At 42.4% G+C, this 14,226-nt stretch overlaps 1 protein-coding gene across 1 annotated transcript in view; it reads right to left on the bottom strand.

Annotated features, from left to right (window-relative positions):
* ERCC6 (ERCC excision repair 6, chromatin remodeling factor) overlaps nucleotides 1-14,226 on the bottom strand; it is a gene marked incomplete at its 5' end in the record, with an annotated part of 174,855 nt that overhangs the window by 18,687 nt on the left and 141,942 nt on the right. The window contains 2 exons of the mRNA XM_082268943.1: nucleotides 10,138-10,232; nucleotides 13,692-13,811. Of these exons, the coding sequence (XP_082125069.1) occupies nucleotides 10,138-10,232; nucleotides 13,692-13,811 (215 nt within the window). The remainder of the gene's footprint in view (nucleotides 1-10,137; nucleotides 10,233-13,691; nucleotides 13,812-14,226) is intronic.

The following is a 14,226-nucleotide window of genomic DNA, read 5'->3' as shown; positions in this document are numbered from 1 at the left end:
GCTGTCACTGGAAAAATTCAGTTAGGGCTATAAACAAACAAGAGGCAGCCCCCCTGCACTCAGACCAAAGATGCAATATTCCAGAAAAAAAAAAAAATTGCTTAAGGCACTTTGAGGAGTGGTGCTCAGAAAAGTGCAACAAGTGCATAAAAATACAAAATGTATTTAGATTTACATAAAAAACAACAAATACATGTCCCCATTTATTATGTAAAAGTAGGGTCACCGTTTAACCAATGTACATTCTGGATGCCAACATAGTTCACAAATCTATATTCATTTGCAGACACTAATATCTATGCATTAATTGGGACAATGTCCACTTAATCAGGAGACAGTTACAATTGGTTTGTATGTGCATCTATGGAAAAACCATACGAGTGTGGAAGTACATTGCATACAACTCAAGACCAGACCACATGAAAATTAAAAATTAAAAATTAAAAAAAGATAACATCTAGATCTCGGATGCAGTGAGCAACCACAGCAAAGGTTATCCATGGGAGCTGATGGTACGTAGGTGACCAGGAGGCGGTGCAGAAAAGCGGGCAGGACCGCCACTTCAGAATCCCTTTTTGAAAAGAGGGCAATGAAAAGCCCAAAGGACACTGTAGCATGGAGGGCTACTGCATACAAGCAAATTGATCAGTCTAACCTTAACCCTAAAACGATTCTTCATAGACTGGGTCACATCAGAGGTTGTTCCACAGCTTTGGACTTGGAAGGTGATATATGTATAACTAACACAGTACCCATAGGTCTGGAAAGTGCCTCAAGCAGAGCCCAGTACCCGAAGGTCCCATCCCAGGAAGGTCCAATAGTCGGCCAGCATAGCGGGCTCTGGGTATGGCAGTATAACCCAATAGTCTTAGAATCAGAGTCCTACATCTCTTAATGAACAAAAAAGAAAAAAACTTTTTACTTTCCAGACATCATTTATGTATACAAATTGATTAAATACTCCCAGAAAATCCCACCAGGTTGATTTTACATACCAACCTGACGGTATGTAAAATGCAGTTTATCATAAAACTACACATTCAGTATTAGTACTTGTTCCTATCAACTTCAAGTGAATGTTTGTCACATTGCTTGCAGTATAAAATTACAAAATTAAAAAAGTATACCGCAGAAAAAAAAAAAATTAGGAAATTTGGTTTACCTGTAAAATCCTTTTTTTTTTTTTTTTTTGTTGGAATACATCACAAAACACATAGGAGTTAAAGTGTACTTTTACTCAATAAATCAACCTAACCCTCGATCTTCCAGATTTTTTTTTGTACCACCCAGCACCGCCAGGGTCCAATGGGCCCTGTACTATAGTTTGGTACATTTAATGAATAAATGTTGCATCAAGTTTTAGTATAATTTTTTTTTTATTGTGAAAGAGGGTAATTATGAGTTTTTATTATAATTTTAGCTAGCAATATATTAAATAACCATGAAATACTAAGAACTGCTTACTCATTTGGTGAAAATAAAGGGTATTCTCCATATTTTGTGCACTAACTGGGAAGAGTATTTTGTCTAATATTTTTTTTTTTGCACAAAAATTCACAGATAACGTTAAAAATGATAAAGAAGTTGTCAATTGAGAGAAACATAACATTTTGATATGTAGGTGTAGGGCATAGGTAGTTAGAAAAGTTATGCTAATATGATGAAAAACTTTCACTTTCCACAGTTCAAACACACCACTTTCAGATGTTCATGACATACATTTTTTTTTTTGCACACACAACACCCTGTTTGAGTTTTTCAAACTTTGCTGTTGGGGCTGATACTGCAACGTACTTTCTTTCTTGGTCTTTCTTCTGAGGTAGAAGTTTGAGGAACATCAGGCCCCTCAGATTCTCCAGCCAGTGCTTTGCCAAGAAGTACAAGGAAAACCTTCCTTTTGTGCAATTTACCTGCATTCCAGTCTTATTTTAGCGACATCCAGATAATGTAGGCGTTGATTGCACTAACATCCAACGGGTTATAAAATATAATCATTGACATCATCTGGTCATTCGTTTAGTACTGTAAGTACGAACCATCTGATCCAACGCATCGATGCTTCCTTTTGTCTCATTGAATGACTGCATTATCTCTGTTTTTTTGTCTTCTCAGTTTTGAACAGTAGGTTGGGAATGCGTAGAGCTCAAGAGGGTAACAACTTTGTTTTTCTTGGGACTGTATGATGCAATCATCACATCTTTCTGGAAACCAAATATAGTAGAGTAGACATTTAATTTTTTTGTGGTCACAAATTCTTGGGGCAGATCTTTTTTTGATTTTACGAGTTCCAAAAACTGGGATTTTCTTCTCTAGTAATTTTTGTTAGCTAACTGCAGGCTCCTGAAGAAGTTATAACGAGATGTTTCTTCCAGAATGTAATATTCCTTGAGCTAAATCCATTACCACTCGCTCCCACTGATTCACATCCCTTCCTTGGTCTTGACATTTTCTGGTGTACACCTGCATAAAGTATGAATAGGAAGTTCTGCTGTCGCATACTGCCCAAATTATTTGCCATATTTCTCTGGCTTAGATGGGATATATTGTTTGAAAGGGCAATGACCATGAAAGGTTACTAGTTGTTCATCAGCTGTCATCGACTCTGCAGGAACAAATGCTTCAGAAAGAGTTTTTACCCACAGATCGAAGCCATCTTGAATTGGCTGCAACTCACATAGTTACATAGTTAGTAGAATCAGTAGAATGGTTTTGTTGTCTAGCAGCAGCAGCAGCAAATCTCAGAACTCTGGAAATGTTTTGAAAGCGAGTTCTGTTCATTGAGTTGTTGAATATTGGGCGACCACGTTCTCTGCTCCATAAATGAGACACTTCTTCATTCTTACCCTTGCAGACGCCGATCGAAAGGAGTACACCAATGAACTTGTACAATTCATCTGTAGTTAAATTAGACCATCAAGCTCCATATACAGCCAAACCTTCTTTATTGGTTCATTTACAGATGGTTTCAACAAAGGGTTTCCGTAAAAAAAGCACAAATTATGATTTGATTTTGTCTGCATGTCTTTTTGAAAAACGGCTAGCACCTGGTGTTTCTCAAATGATGTTCACTTGCCTCATTCTGACAACCCTGCACCCTGACACTGCACCTGAGAAGACTCATCTACAAACGATTCCTGGTTCTCAACAGTTTCCACTTCTTTCTTCTCCCCCCTAGGAACTTCCTCTGACACCTCATCCTACAAAGGAGGAGGCAAAGGAGTGTGCCCACTTTTGGGTCCCAGGATAGTGAGAAAGCCTGACAGCGGATCTCACAGTCCAGAAATGCCTGCAGAGAATTCCTTACTTGACACAAAGGAAGAGGCGGATTGTGCCCCTGAAACCAGATAAGGGCAAGGATTCAGAACTAATATGACCCACAGAGAAGCCATTGCACGGTGAACTTTGCAGGGCGACCCCACTACCTGATGAATGAATCTGGGAGCCTCCATTATCCTTCTTTCCACCTCTCTAACTGCGAGGAGCCAAGGCTCGACGAGAGAATTAACTAACAAGGCCTAGCTAAATAGTAAGGAAAATATATTAAGATGTCACTGAAAAAATATAAACTATATAAAATTACCGTGTAATATAGGCCCTTACCCCTGTGAGGGATTTACAAAACAAAATGATAGAAAAAGATGGGGCTTTGCGGGCCAGTGGGAGTAGAAGGATCAGACAAAGAACCGTTTGTAAAACCAAAATTACATTTTATTTGTGTAAAGAACAATAAAACTCGGCATGGACTACCATGCATATGTGATAACAAAGGACTGACATAACATACAATAATAAAATCAATTAACGTCACTACTTATAGAGAAACATATCCCCATAAGGGGTTGTAACCAAAATCTGTATAGGATGGAAATTGGGTCTCAAGCTGGATTCGGTCACGGTAGGTCCCCAGCAAGCCGACGCGTTTCGCTCAAGGCTTCCTCAGGGCCTGAGAGACCATAACAGACCGATGTTTTCCTTCTTGATAGTGACTTGCGCTAGGCGACAAAGCTGTAGCGATACTAATGCTGCTTGGAGCTATATTGCTTCCATATTTATCATAACAGACATCAAGAATATATTTCTTGCATAGGATCCAATGTGTTACGTCCCAGATTGTGTTGCCAGGGGCAGGGCTTTTTTGGCTATCCCCCCTGTGAACTTTTTTGGGGTGAGTCCCAACTCACAAGGTGAAGGTCCTCTCCTTGATATCTTCGCCCTTATATATATATTCACTCCTAGATATAATAGATCTAGTATTGTGTTACATGGCTTGAATAGGACAGGCAGCACCTTTCTTTCTGTAGTTCAAAGATATAGTGTATATTTCCCCAGTTTAAGGGTCCTTGATGGCGACACAACTGACCTTTCCTCGGTCTAAGGTAGACTCCAGGCAGGAAAGGGAGACATGCATAAATTTCAGCTATATGGACACTATGGTCCTGGGCTGTATAAGCCCTCTATGTCTGGTTCACTAGCAGCCTGCCTGCTATGCTAGTGAACCAGACATAGAGGGCTTATACAGCCCAGGACCATAGTGTCCATATAGCTGAAATTTATGCATGTCTCCCTTTCCTGCCTGGAGTCTACCTTAGACCGAGGAAAGGTCAGTTGTGTCGCCATCAAGGACCCTTAAACTGGGGAAATATACACTATATCTTTGAACTACAGAAAGAAAGGTGCTGCCTGTCCTATTCAAGCCATGTAACACAATACTAGATCTATTATATCTAGGAGTGAATATATATATAAGGGCGAAGATATCAAGGAGAGGACCTTCACCTTGTGAGTTGGGACTCACCCCAAAAAAGTTCACAGGGGGGATAGCCAAAAAAGCCCTGCCCCTGGCAACACAATCTGGGACGTAACACATTGGATCCTATGCAAGAAATATATTCTTGATGTCTGTTATGATAAATATGGAAGCAATATAGCTCCAAGCAGCATTAGTATCGCTACAGCTTTGTCGCCTAGCGCAAGTCACTATCAAGAAGGAAAACATCGGTCTGTTATGGTCTCTCAGGCCCTGAGGAAGCCTTGAGCGAAACGCGTCGGCTTGCTGGGGACCTACCGTGACCGAATCCAGCTTGAGACCCAATTTCCATCCTATACAGATTTTGGTTACAACCCCTTATGGGGATATGTTTCTCTATAAGTAGTGACGTTAATTGATTTTATTATTGTATGTTATGTCAGTCCTTTGTTATCACATATGCATGGTAGTCCATGCCGAGTTTTATTGTTCTTTACACAAATAAAATGTAATTTTGGTTTTACAAACGGTTCTTTGTCTGATCCTTCTACTCCCACTGGCCCGCAAAGCCCCATCTTTTTCTATCATTTTGTTTTGAAAAAATATAAACTTAGCCTACATTATAGGTGGACAATGTCAGTCAGTAGAGCAGTGGATGGTGTGTGGACAGTGTCAGTAGGGCACTAAACAGTGTGTGGAGAGTGTCACTAAAGAAGTGGACAACATGTGGACATGTTAGTAGAGAAGTGGACGGTGTCAGTCAGTAGAAGAGCAGTGGACGGTGTCAGTCAAAAGAAGAGCAGTGGACGGTGTCAGTCAAAAGAAGAGCAGTGGACGGTGTCAGTCAGTAGAAGAGCAGTGGACGGTGTCAGTCAATAGAAGAGCAGTGGACGGTGTCAGTCAGTAGAAGAGCAGTGGACGGTGTCAGTCAATAGAAGAGCAGTGGACGGTGTCAGTCAGTAGAAGAGCAGTGGACGGTGTCAGTCAGTAGAAGAGCAGTGGACGGTGTCAGTCAGTAGAAGAGCAGTGGATGATGTCAGTAGCCTCAGCTGCACAGAATAAATGAAGAGGAATAGCTCTGCACAGAGCTTCCTGGTCATTCACAAATTGAAGCACAGTAAACACAGTAATGAATGAACACAGTAGGTGATCAGTCCTGACCTCATTGTGCCCAATCCGAAAAGGCGAAAAGGCCCTTTTCCCCCACTCTCCATCCTGGGGGGGGGGGGGGGGGTGCAGGGGAGGACACAGGGAACCTGAGCAGCAGAAAAAAGGGGAGAGGATTTTTGCACTCATTTTATTTTCCCTGAGTTAATCGAAAGACCTAACTTTACCACTTCACATATTTAATGCCGGGTATAATGCCATTACCTTCAGGGGCAGGACACAAGGTGCAACTCAAAATAAAAGCATGCCTGAGGGGTGCCCTCTAGTGGTGGCAAAATCCCCTATCTGAAATTACAGGATTCAGTTAGTAGCCAGCAATACCAAGACAACAACACCGACACAGCCAAAACAAGACTGTGCAGGTGCTGTGTCCTTCAATGAACCCAGAGAAAATTATTTTACGGTAAACACAAAAATCCAATTTTCTCTATCGTTTATTGAAGGACACAGCTTTGTCACTTCACAGATGAGAACAGTGCCAGAAAGACAGAATAAGGGGTGCAGAACTAGAAACTTTCCTGCAGAAGTTGGCATCCACCAAGGCAGCAATGTTACCTTGTAAAACTTGTGAACTGACGATCAAATAGCCACCTGGATAACCTGAACAACGGAAGCAGAGTGATAAAAAGCATTGGAAGCACTAAGCGCCCTGGTAAAATGTGCACTAACAGGAAACAGAGCCTCTTGGCCCTCAAGAGCCTAGGTCGGTATTACCATTTTAAAATTCCATCTTGAAATGGTAAAAGACAAGGCAGCCTGACCTTGTCTAGGACCCTCAGGAATGATGAACAGAGCACAAGACTTTGGAATAGTTACTGTGACTGATAGATATTCTCTAATAGCGCTGACCACTTCAAGTAGGACTACGCCCTCGTTAGGGTGAAAAGCCAGCACTACCTTTGGTAGAAAGGACAGTCTAAGCCCAAATACAAAACCAAAAAAAGGCTTACAGAAAAGATGCAAGGTCGGAAACTCGACGGGCAAAATTGTCAAAAGGGATGAGATGTATTTAAAAGGCTAACATTACAAGGTTCGGGTCCCAAGGTGGTAAAGGGGGCCTAAAAGGCAGAGCCACCCAAATGACCCCCCTGGATAAATGTCGAACCAGAGAGATAGAGGCCATGGGAACGTTGAAAAACCTGTGGCGATATATCCTCAGAGACTAGCAAAATGTGAAATAGAAAAAAAAAAAAAATAGGCATTAGAAAGCTCCACGTCTGACTTCCAAAGATGATAGGCAATAATTGAATTCTGTATTGCAGATGGAGGTTTGACCACCACCAGAGGGCTGCCTCGCAGGAATGCTTTTGCTTTAAGTTGCACCTAGCATCCTGCTCCGGAAGATGGTGGCTTTAAGCCCAATGCGTGAAGTGGTAAAGCTGTGTCCTTGAATGAACAATAAAGAAATACACATGCTCCTGTACTTGCTGTGCCCCAATGGACAGAAGCCAGCTTGATAAGTGGTTGTTGAAGGCACGATGGCTGAGATATCCGGCAGATGATGTTGAGCAGTGTGGACAAGGAAGCCCTATAGAAGTGAATAGGACATAAAATGGTTGACTGTTCTCCCCTTTTTAACCACTTCTGGACCTGAAGGTTTTACCCCCTTAATGACCAGGGAATTTTTTGCGATTTGGCACTGCGTTATTTTAAACGGACAATTGCGCGGTCGTGCAACGCTGTACCCAAATAATGGTATTTGATCACCTGTGTGTATTTTATTTTTTGCGCTATAAACAAAAAAAAAAAGAGCGACAATTCTGGGGAAAAAAAAAAACAATATTTTTCACATTCTGCTATACAACATTCCCAATAAAAAAAAAAATGTAAAAATTAAATTTTTTCATCATTTTAGGCCGATTTGTATTCTGCTACATATTTTTGGTAAAAAAAATCCCAATAAGTGTATTTTAATTTGCGCAAAAGTTATTAGGTCTACAAACCAGGGGAAAGATTTATGTAATTTTTATTTTTTTTAACTAGTAATGGCGGCGATCAGCGATTTTTAGCAGGACTTCGACATTGCGGCGGACAGATTGGACCCCTGACATTTTGTGGGGGGACCAGTGACATTACTACAGTAATCAGTGCTAAAAATATGCTGTTACTGTACTAATGACACTGGAAGGGAAGGGGTTAACTCAAGGGCGATCAAAGGGTTAAGTGTATGCCTAGGGAGTGTTTTCTAACTGTGAGGGGGATGGGCTTGTGGAATCAACGCAGAGACCTGTGATCCTAAATTGAAGGATCACAGGCACTCTATGCTGACTCCTGAGAGAACAATGGTCTGCTGTGCAGACCACTGTTCTCTCTCCACGGGGAGTGATCGCGGGTGCCCGGCAGCAATCGCAGCCGCCAGTCCTGTGAATCGGCTTCCCCGCTAGCTAAAAGGGGCATGCGCGCCCCCCCAGGATTGCTCCCGCGGCCGAGCCAGCCTGCCGCAGTATATCTGCAGACGGTCGGCAAGTGGTAAAACACGACCACAACCTGTGTATCACCCCATGTCCTGATGCCATCCTGTGCTCTAAAAAACCACATACACAGAAAACCCAGGAGGGGTGGGGCTGCCACAACTCCACAAACAAAGAGGCACTTAAAAGAGTTATAATTTTTTTTTTCCAAATCTTAAAGCATTCTATGCATTAAAATAAAAAAGGCTTTTGTGTGTAGCAGCCTCCCCAGCACCCCCTAATACTTACCTGTGCTCCATCTCTATCTAGCGATGTCCACGAGTCCCTCGGCCATCTGGGACTCTCCCTCCTGATTAGCTGACACACCGTGCCATTGGCTCCTGCAGCTGTCAAAGTCAGACAGAGAGATGGGGCACAGGCTGAGCCGCAGCTCAGTGTCTATTTGGACACACGGACGTGCAGCTTGGCTCGGGTGCCCCCATAGCAAGCTGCTTGCTGTGGGGGCACTTGATAGGAGGGAGGGGCCAGAAGCAGCAAAGAGGGACCCGAGAAGAGGAGGATGCAGACTGCCCTGTGCAAAATCAACTGAAAAGAGGAGGTAAGTATAAAATGTTTTTTATTTTTTTTTAAATAAAAAACAAGAATTTACAATCACTAACAGACCACTCTGCAGGGCCTAGTAGGCCCTACCTCAACCATCATGGTGGGCACGTCCAGTGGGGCCTTCATGAACTCAACTCCCCTCCCAGGAGGTTCACTGTCCTGGACCTGTAGAGCATCTTGCCAGCGAGATCACTCGGTGTGCTGCACATTGGAGGTCGCTGCCTGCAGTGCGACATTACAACTGTCCCTGCTCTTGTATGTGGTGTCTAGTTATAGTTGATCTAGACCTGCTAAGTGTAATGACCGATCTGGATAAGGCCCACCTCTGTCTACACAGGGGTGTTAGGAACATGCACAGATGTAGGAAAAAGTCCCAAAAAAAGTATTTTCAAAGAGATCCAGGATAGGGAGGAGTTATGCCAGAGTGAGTCATTTCTGCCTTTTTTTCTGCCTGTGTCCATTCACCTGAAGGTGGCAGCATAACCTATATAGTAATGACTGAGTTCCTCTGCTTCCTGTGATGTACGATTAGGCCCAGCTCTTCTGAATGCCTTTTCTCCTAACAGCCTAAAAAAACGTACCTAAATGGGTTTAGACATTTATTAATTTCAATGGCCATAACATTAATGTACTCTGACCATTGAAATGAAGGCTCAAGCATTAAATGCACTTAACTCTTAGGCATGTTTACACGTGTTTAGGCACGTTTTTTTTTTCTGCTTAAACAGTCCTCTCCTGAACGCGCAAGTGATGGGTTTTTCTACCACTAAACACCTATGTGTACAATGACACAAGAGAACATGACTAACAATGAGAGCCAGAACAAAAAGTAAAACGCCCAAAAAAGTGGCGTTTATGATGACCAGTATGCATGAGGCCATTAAGAAAGTCTTCACAGGTAGTCAAACACAGAATGTAGTACATGTATGATTAAATATTTGTAACTCTACTAGGAAATATAATGCTGGATTAAATGATTTATAATGTTTGACCTTTAATAGGGAGGACACTTGTAGTACATTACTGGAACCTGCAGAACATTCCTGAACACAAAACCAGAATATGTGCAAGCCATGACCTAAACTTACATAAAATGTCATTTCAAATCAACGATTAACTTAATAAACAATATGAATACCATTGAATTTACATATTTTATTAATCCACAATGCTTTGTCTAATAATGAAAAAGAGCTGTATTTGCTATACCTGTGATATATCTTTTCTTCTATAGTCCCTGCAGTTAGCAGCCTATATACAGTAACCTCTCTCTTCTGGCCGATTCTCCACGCCCTTTCCCGCGCCTGTAACATGAAATTATAAAAAACACATACCAATTAAAATAAAATACCTTGATTAATGCAAACCCCATCAATATGCTTTATTCCTTAGTATTTTTTTTTTTTTTTATTCAAGTACACCCTACCACCAGAATGCAGCACACCTGATAAAATACATAACCTCTTCCTTACACCTGTGATCCTTACAGTGGGGTCATTCCTGGCGCTATAAGGCTCCATTCACATACAGTGGGTACGGAAAGTATTCAGACCCCCTTAAATTTTTCACTCTTTGTTATATTGCAGCCATTTGCTAAAATCATTTAAGTTCATTCTTCTTCCTCATGAATGTACACATAGCACCCCATACTGACAGAAAAACACAGGATTGTTGACATTGTAGATTGCAGATTTATTAAAAAAGAAAAACTGAAATATCACATGGTCCTAAGTATTCAGACCCTTTGCTGTGACACTCATATATTTAACTCAGGTGCTTTTCATTTCTTCTGATCATCCTTGAGATGGTTCTACACCTTCATTTGAGTCCAGCTGTGTTTGATTATACTGATTGGACTTGATTAGGAAAGCCACACACCTGTCTATATAAGACCTTCCAGATCACAATGCATGTCAGAGCAAATGAGAATCATGAGGTCAAAGGAACTGCCTGAAGAGCTCAGAGACAGAATTGTGGCAAGGCACAGATCTGGCCAAGGTTACAAAAAGATTTCTGCTGCACTTAAGGTTCCTAAGAGCACAGTGGCCTCCATAATCCTCGAATGGAAGACGTTTGGGACGACCAGAACCCTTCCTAGAGCTGGTCGTCCGGCCAAACTGAGCTATCTGGGGAGAAGAGCCTTGGTGAGAGAGGTAAAGAAGAACCCAAAGATCACTGTGGCTTAGCTCCAGAGATGCAGTCAGGAGATGGGAGAAAGTTGTAGAAAGTCAACCATCACTGCAGCCCTCCACCAGTCGGGGCTTTATGACAGAGTGGCCCGACGGAAGCCTCTCCTCAGTGTAAGACACATGAAAGCCCGCATGGAGTTTGCTAAAGAAACACCTGAAGGACTCCAAGATGGTGAGAAATTAGATTCTCTGGTCTGATGAGACCAAAATAGAACTTTTTGGCCTTAATTCTAAGCGGTATGTGTGGAGAAAACCAGGCACTGCTCATCACCTGTCCAATACAGTCCCAACAGTGAAGCATGGTGGTGGCAGCATCATGCTGTGGGGGTGTTTTTCAGCTGCAGGGACAGGACGACTGGTTGCAATCGAGGGAAAGATGAATGCGGCCAAGTACAGGGATATCCTGGACAAAAACCTTCTCCAGAGTGCTCTGGACCTCAGACTGGGCCAAAGGTTTACCTTCCAACAAGACAATGACCCTAAGCACACAGCTAAAATAACGAAGAAGTGGCTTCACAACAACTCCGTGACTGTTCTTGAATGGCCCAGCCAGAGCCCTGACTTAAACCCAATTGAGCATCTCTGGAGAGACCTAAAAATGGCTGTCCACCAACGTTTACCATCCAGCCTGACAGAACTGGAGAGGATCTGCAAGGAGGAATGGCAGAGGATCCCCAAATCCAGGTGTGAAAGACTTGTTGCATCTTTCCCAAAAAGACTCCTGGCTGTATTAGATCAAAAGGGAGCTTCTACTAAATACTGAGCAAAGGGTCTGAATACTTAGGACCATGTGATATTTCAGTTTTTCTTTTTTAATAAATCTGCAACAATGTCAACATTTCTGTGTTTTTCTGTCAGTATGGGGTGCTATGTGTACATTCATGAGGAGGAAGAATGAACCTAAATGATTTTAGCAAATGGCTGCAATATAACAAAGAGTGAAAAATTTAAGGGGGTCTGAATACTTTCCCTACCCACTGTATATGCGAATTGGATGCGTTTTGGAACAACATCTGATTCACATGACATGTGAATCAAACCAGCTTTCTATTAAGCCGGTTCACATAGATGCAGTGCAACGGCAGTGCGAATTCGCTGAGAATTTAAAAAGAGTCCTGTGCATTTTTTGAGCACTGCGGTGCAGTTCAGATGCAAATTCCAGGGTCATTGCCTCCGCACATCTGATTAATTTTGAACACAAATTTGATCCAAAGAAAAAAACAAAAAAAACGCGGGCCCCCCCAGTACATTAGGGTTTTAAGGGGAACCCCTCTCCTGAACCATACCAGGCCACATGTCCTCAATATTGGGGGGGGGGGGGGGGGTAACCAGAGCACCCTGTCCCCATGTTGATGGGGACAAGGGCCTCTTCACCAAAAACCTTGCCGGTGGTTGTGCGGATCTGTGGACCTAATGGAATCTGGAAGCCCCCCCTCAACAAATCCCAGCCTCTCCGTGTGACGCTGAAAGGTCCCACTGTCTGCCTTCTCTGCAGTCTGACAGTTCTTAAATAGCTAAGGGCTGGCACCACCCAGCTACGTCACCTGAGGCAACACTACCTTGTGGCCAACCCAGCATGCGCCGGTCGATGACTTCACATGGCAGCGGTGCCACCAGGTGACCTTGTCCCTTAGATATTTAAGAACTGTCAGATGGTAGTAGCCTTTTTTTTTTCAGGTCCACAGTGGGTGTCATTATTGACGATGGCTCTAAACCGGGGGACATTGTTTTTTGTTTTTTTAAAAAAAGGAATTGTCAAAAGCTATTTGCGTTTTTCCTTTTGACACTTTTTTTTTAGTGATTGAGGAGTACAATGGACCCCATGCTCATTCACATGGGGGCTTCCAGATTCCGATAAGCCCCCTGCCTGCAACCACCGGCCATTAACATAGTGCCCCAAAGCACCCCTCCCCCATGTTGAGGACATGTGTCCTGTTATGGTTCAGGAGGGGGGGGGGGCGCTCGCTTTTCCCTCCCCCTTTCCAGGCTTGCCAGGCTGCATGCTTGGATAAGGATCTGGTATGGAATTTGGAGGGGACCCCCAGACCATTTTTTTTTTTCTATTTTAGAGTGGGATTTTCCTAAAAATCAATACCAGACCCGAAAAGGCCTAGTAAGGATTGGGGGGAACCCTGCGCCAATTTTTTTTCACACATTTTTTATTGGTGGAAATTTTTTTTTTTTTTACATTCAGCTGATGAGTCATCTGTTTTCAAGGATGTGGCGGCCGGCTTCCTGGCCTACTCCTTAACAACCAGCTAATGTTAAAGATAAAGGTGGCTGCCGGCTTTGAAAATTTGCATCTGAACCACATCCAAATTGCAGCTGAACCTCTGAACATATGCTTTGGAAATTTACAGTGAAAACTGAGGCGCAATTCGCACCAGACATGAGTGAACCTAGCCTAAAGCATTTGAAAGGACAACAACCAGCTGCTTTACTAAAAGTTAAACCATGAAGGGAAAGCCAGTAATATTATGGTAGCAACTATGCAACACACTCATAAAATGTTTCCATTAGAGAATGATTATGTACTATTCTCAAGTCTATTTTGTTGTAAAGAATTCTGCGTACCTGGGTATCAGTGCTGGGGTTCCAATCAGGATCGTAGATAATGACTCTGTTGGCTCCTGTGAGATTAACACCCAGACCGCCAACTCTGGTTGTAAGAAGGAAGACAAAGATCGAAGCGTCCTGTAACACATATAGTCAGATTGACAAATCACACATGCTACTTACAGTATGTACATCCATTTTCTTAAATTAATAGTTCAAATAGTATACTGCTAAAAAGTTGAGAACTCAAAATCTACAGAGGAACTATCAAGCTGCTTTTTGCAATCTTCATCTTACAGTCCAGGACAAATACAGCTGTGTTCATAGGTTACATAAAGCTGGTGAAATTTGAAAAATGGTAGCCATTTTTGACACGACAGCATTATTATTATTATGGTCCCAATCATAAAGCTACATTTTCAGAGGAGCTAACAAGAAATAGAAAAGCAATCAACGCAAACGGTTAACCCTAAATCAATTATTGCAAGTTGAACACCGTTGGCAGACCACTAAAGCAAATTATAAATTATAAGACAGAAAGTGCAGCGCAAAT

This window comes from Pelophylax lessonae (genome assembly GCF_965119305.1).
Source record: "Pelophylax lessonae genome assembly, chromosome: 9".
Classification (NCBI taxonomy): Eukaryota; Metazoa; Chordata; class Amphibia; order Anura; family Ranidae; genus Pelophylax; species Pelophylax lessonae.
Note: the sequence above shows the minus strand (reverse complement) of the source record. Positions and strands in the feature narration are given on the sequence as shown.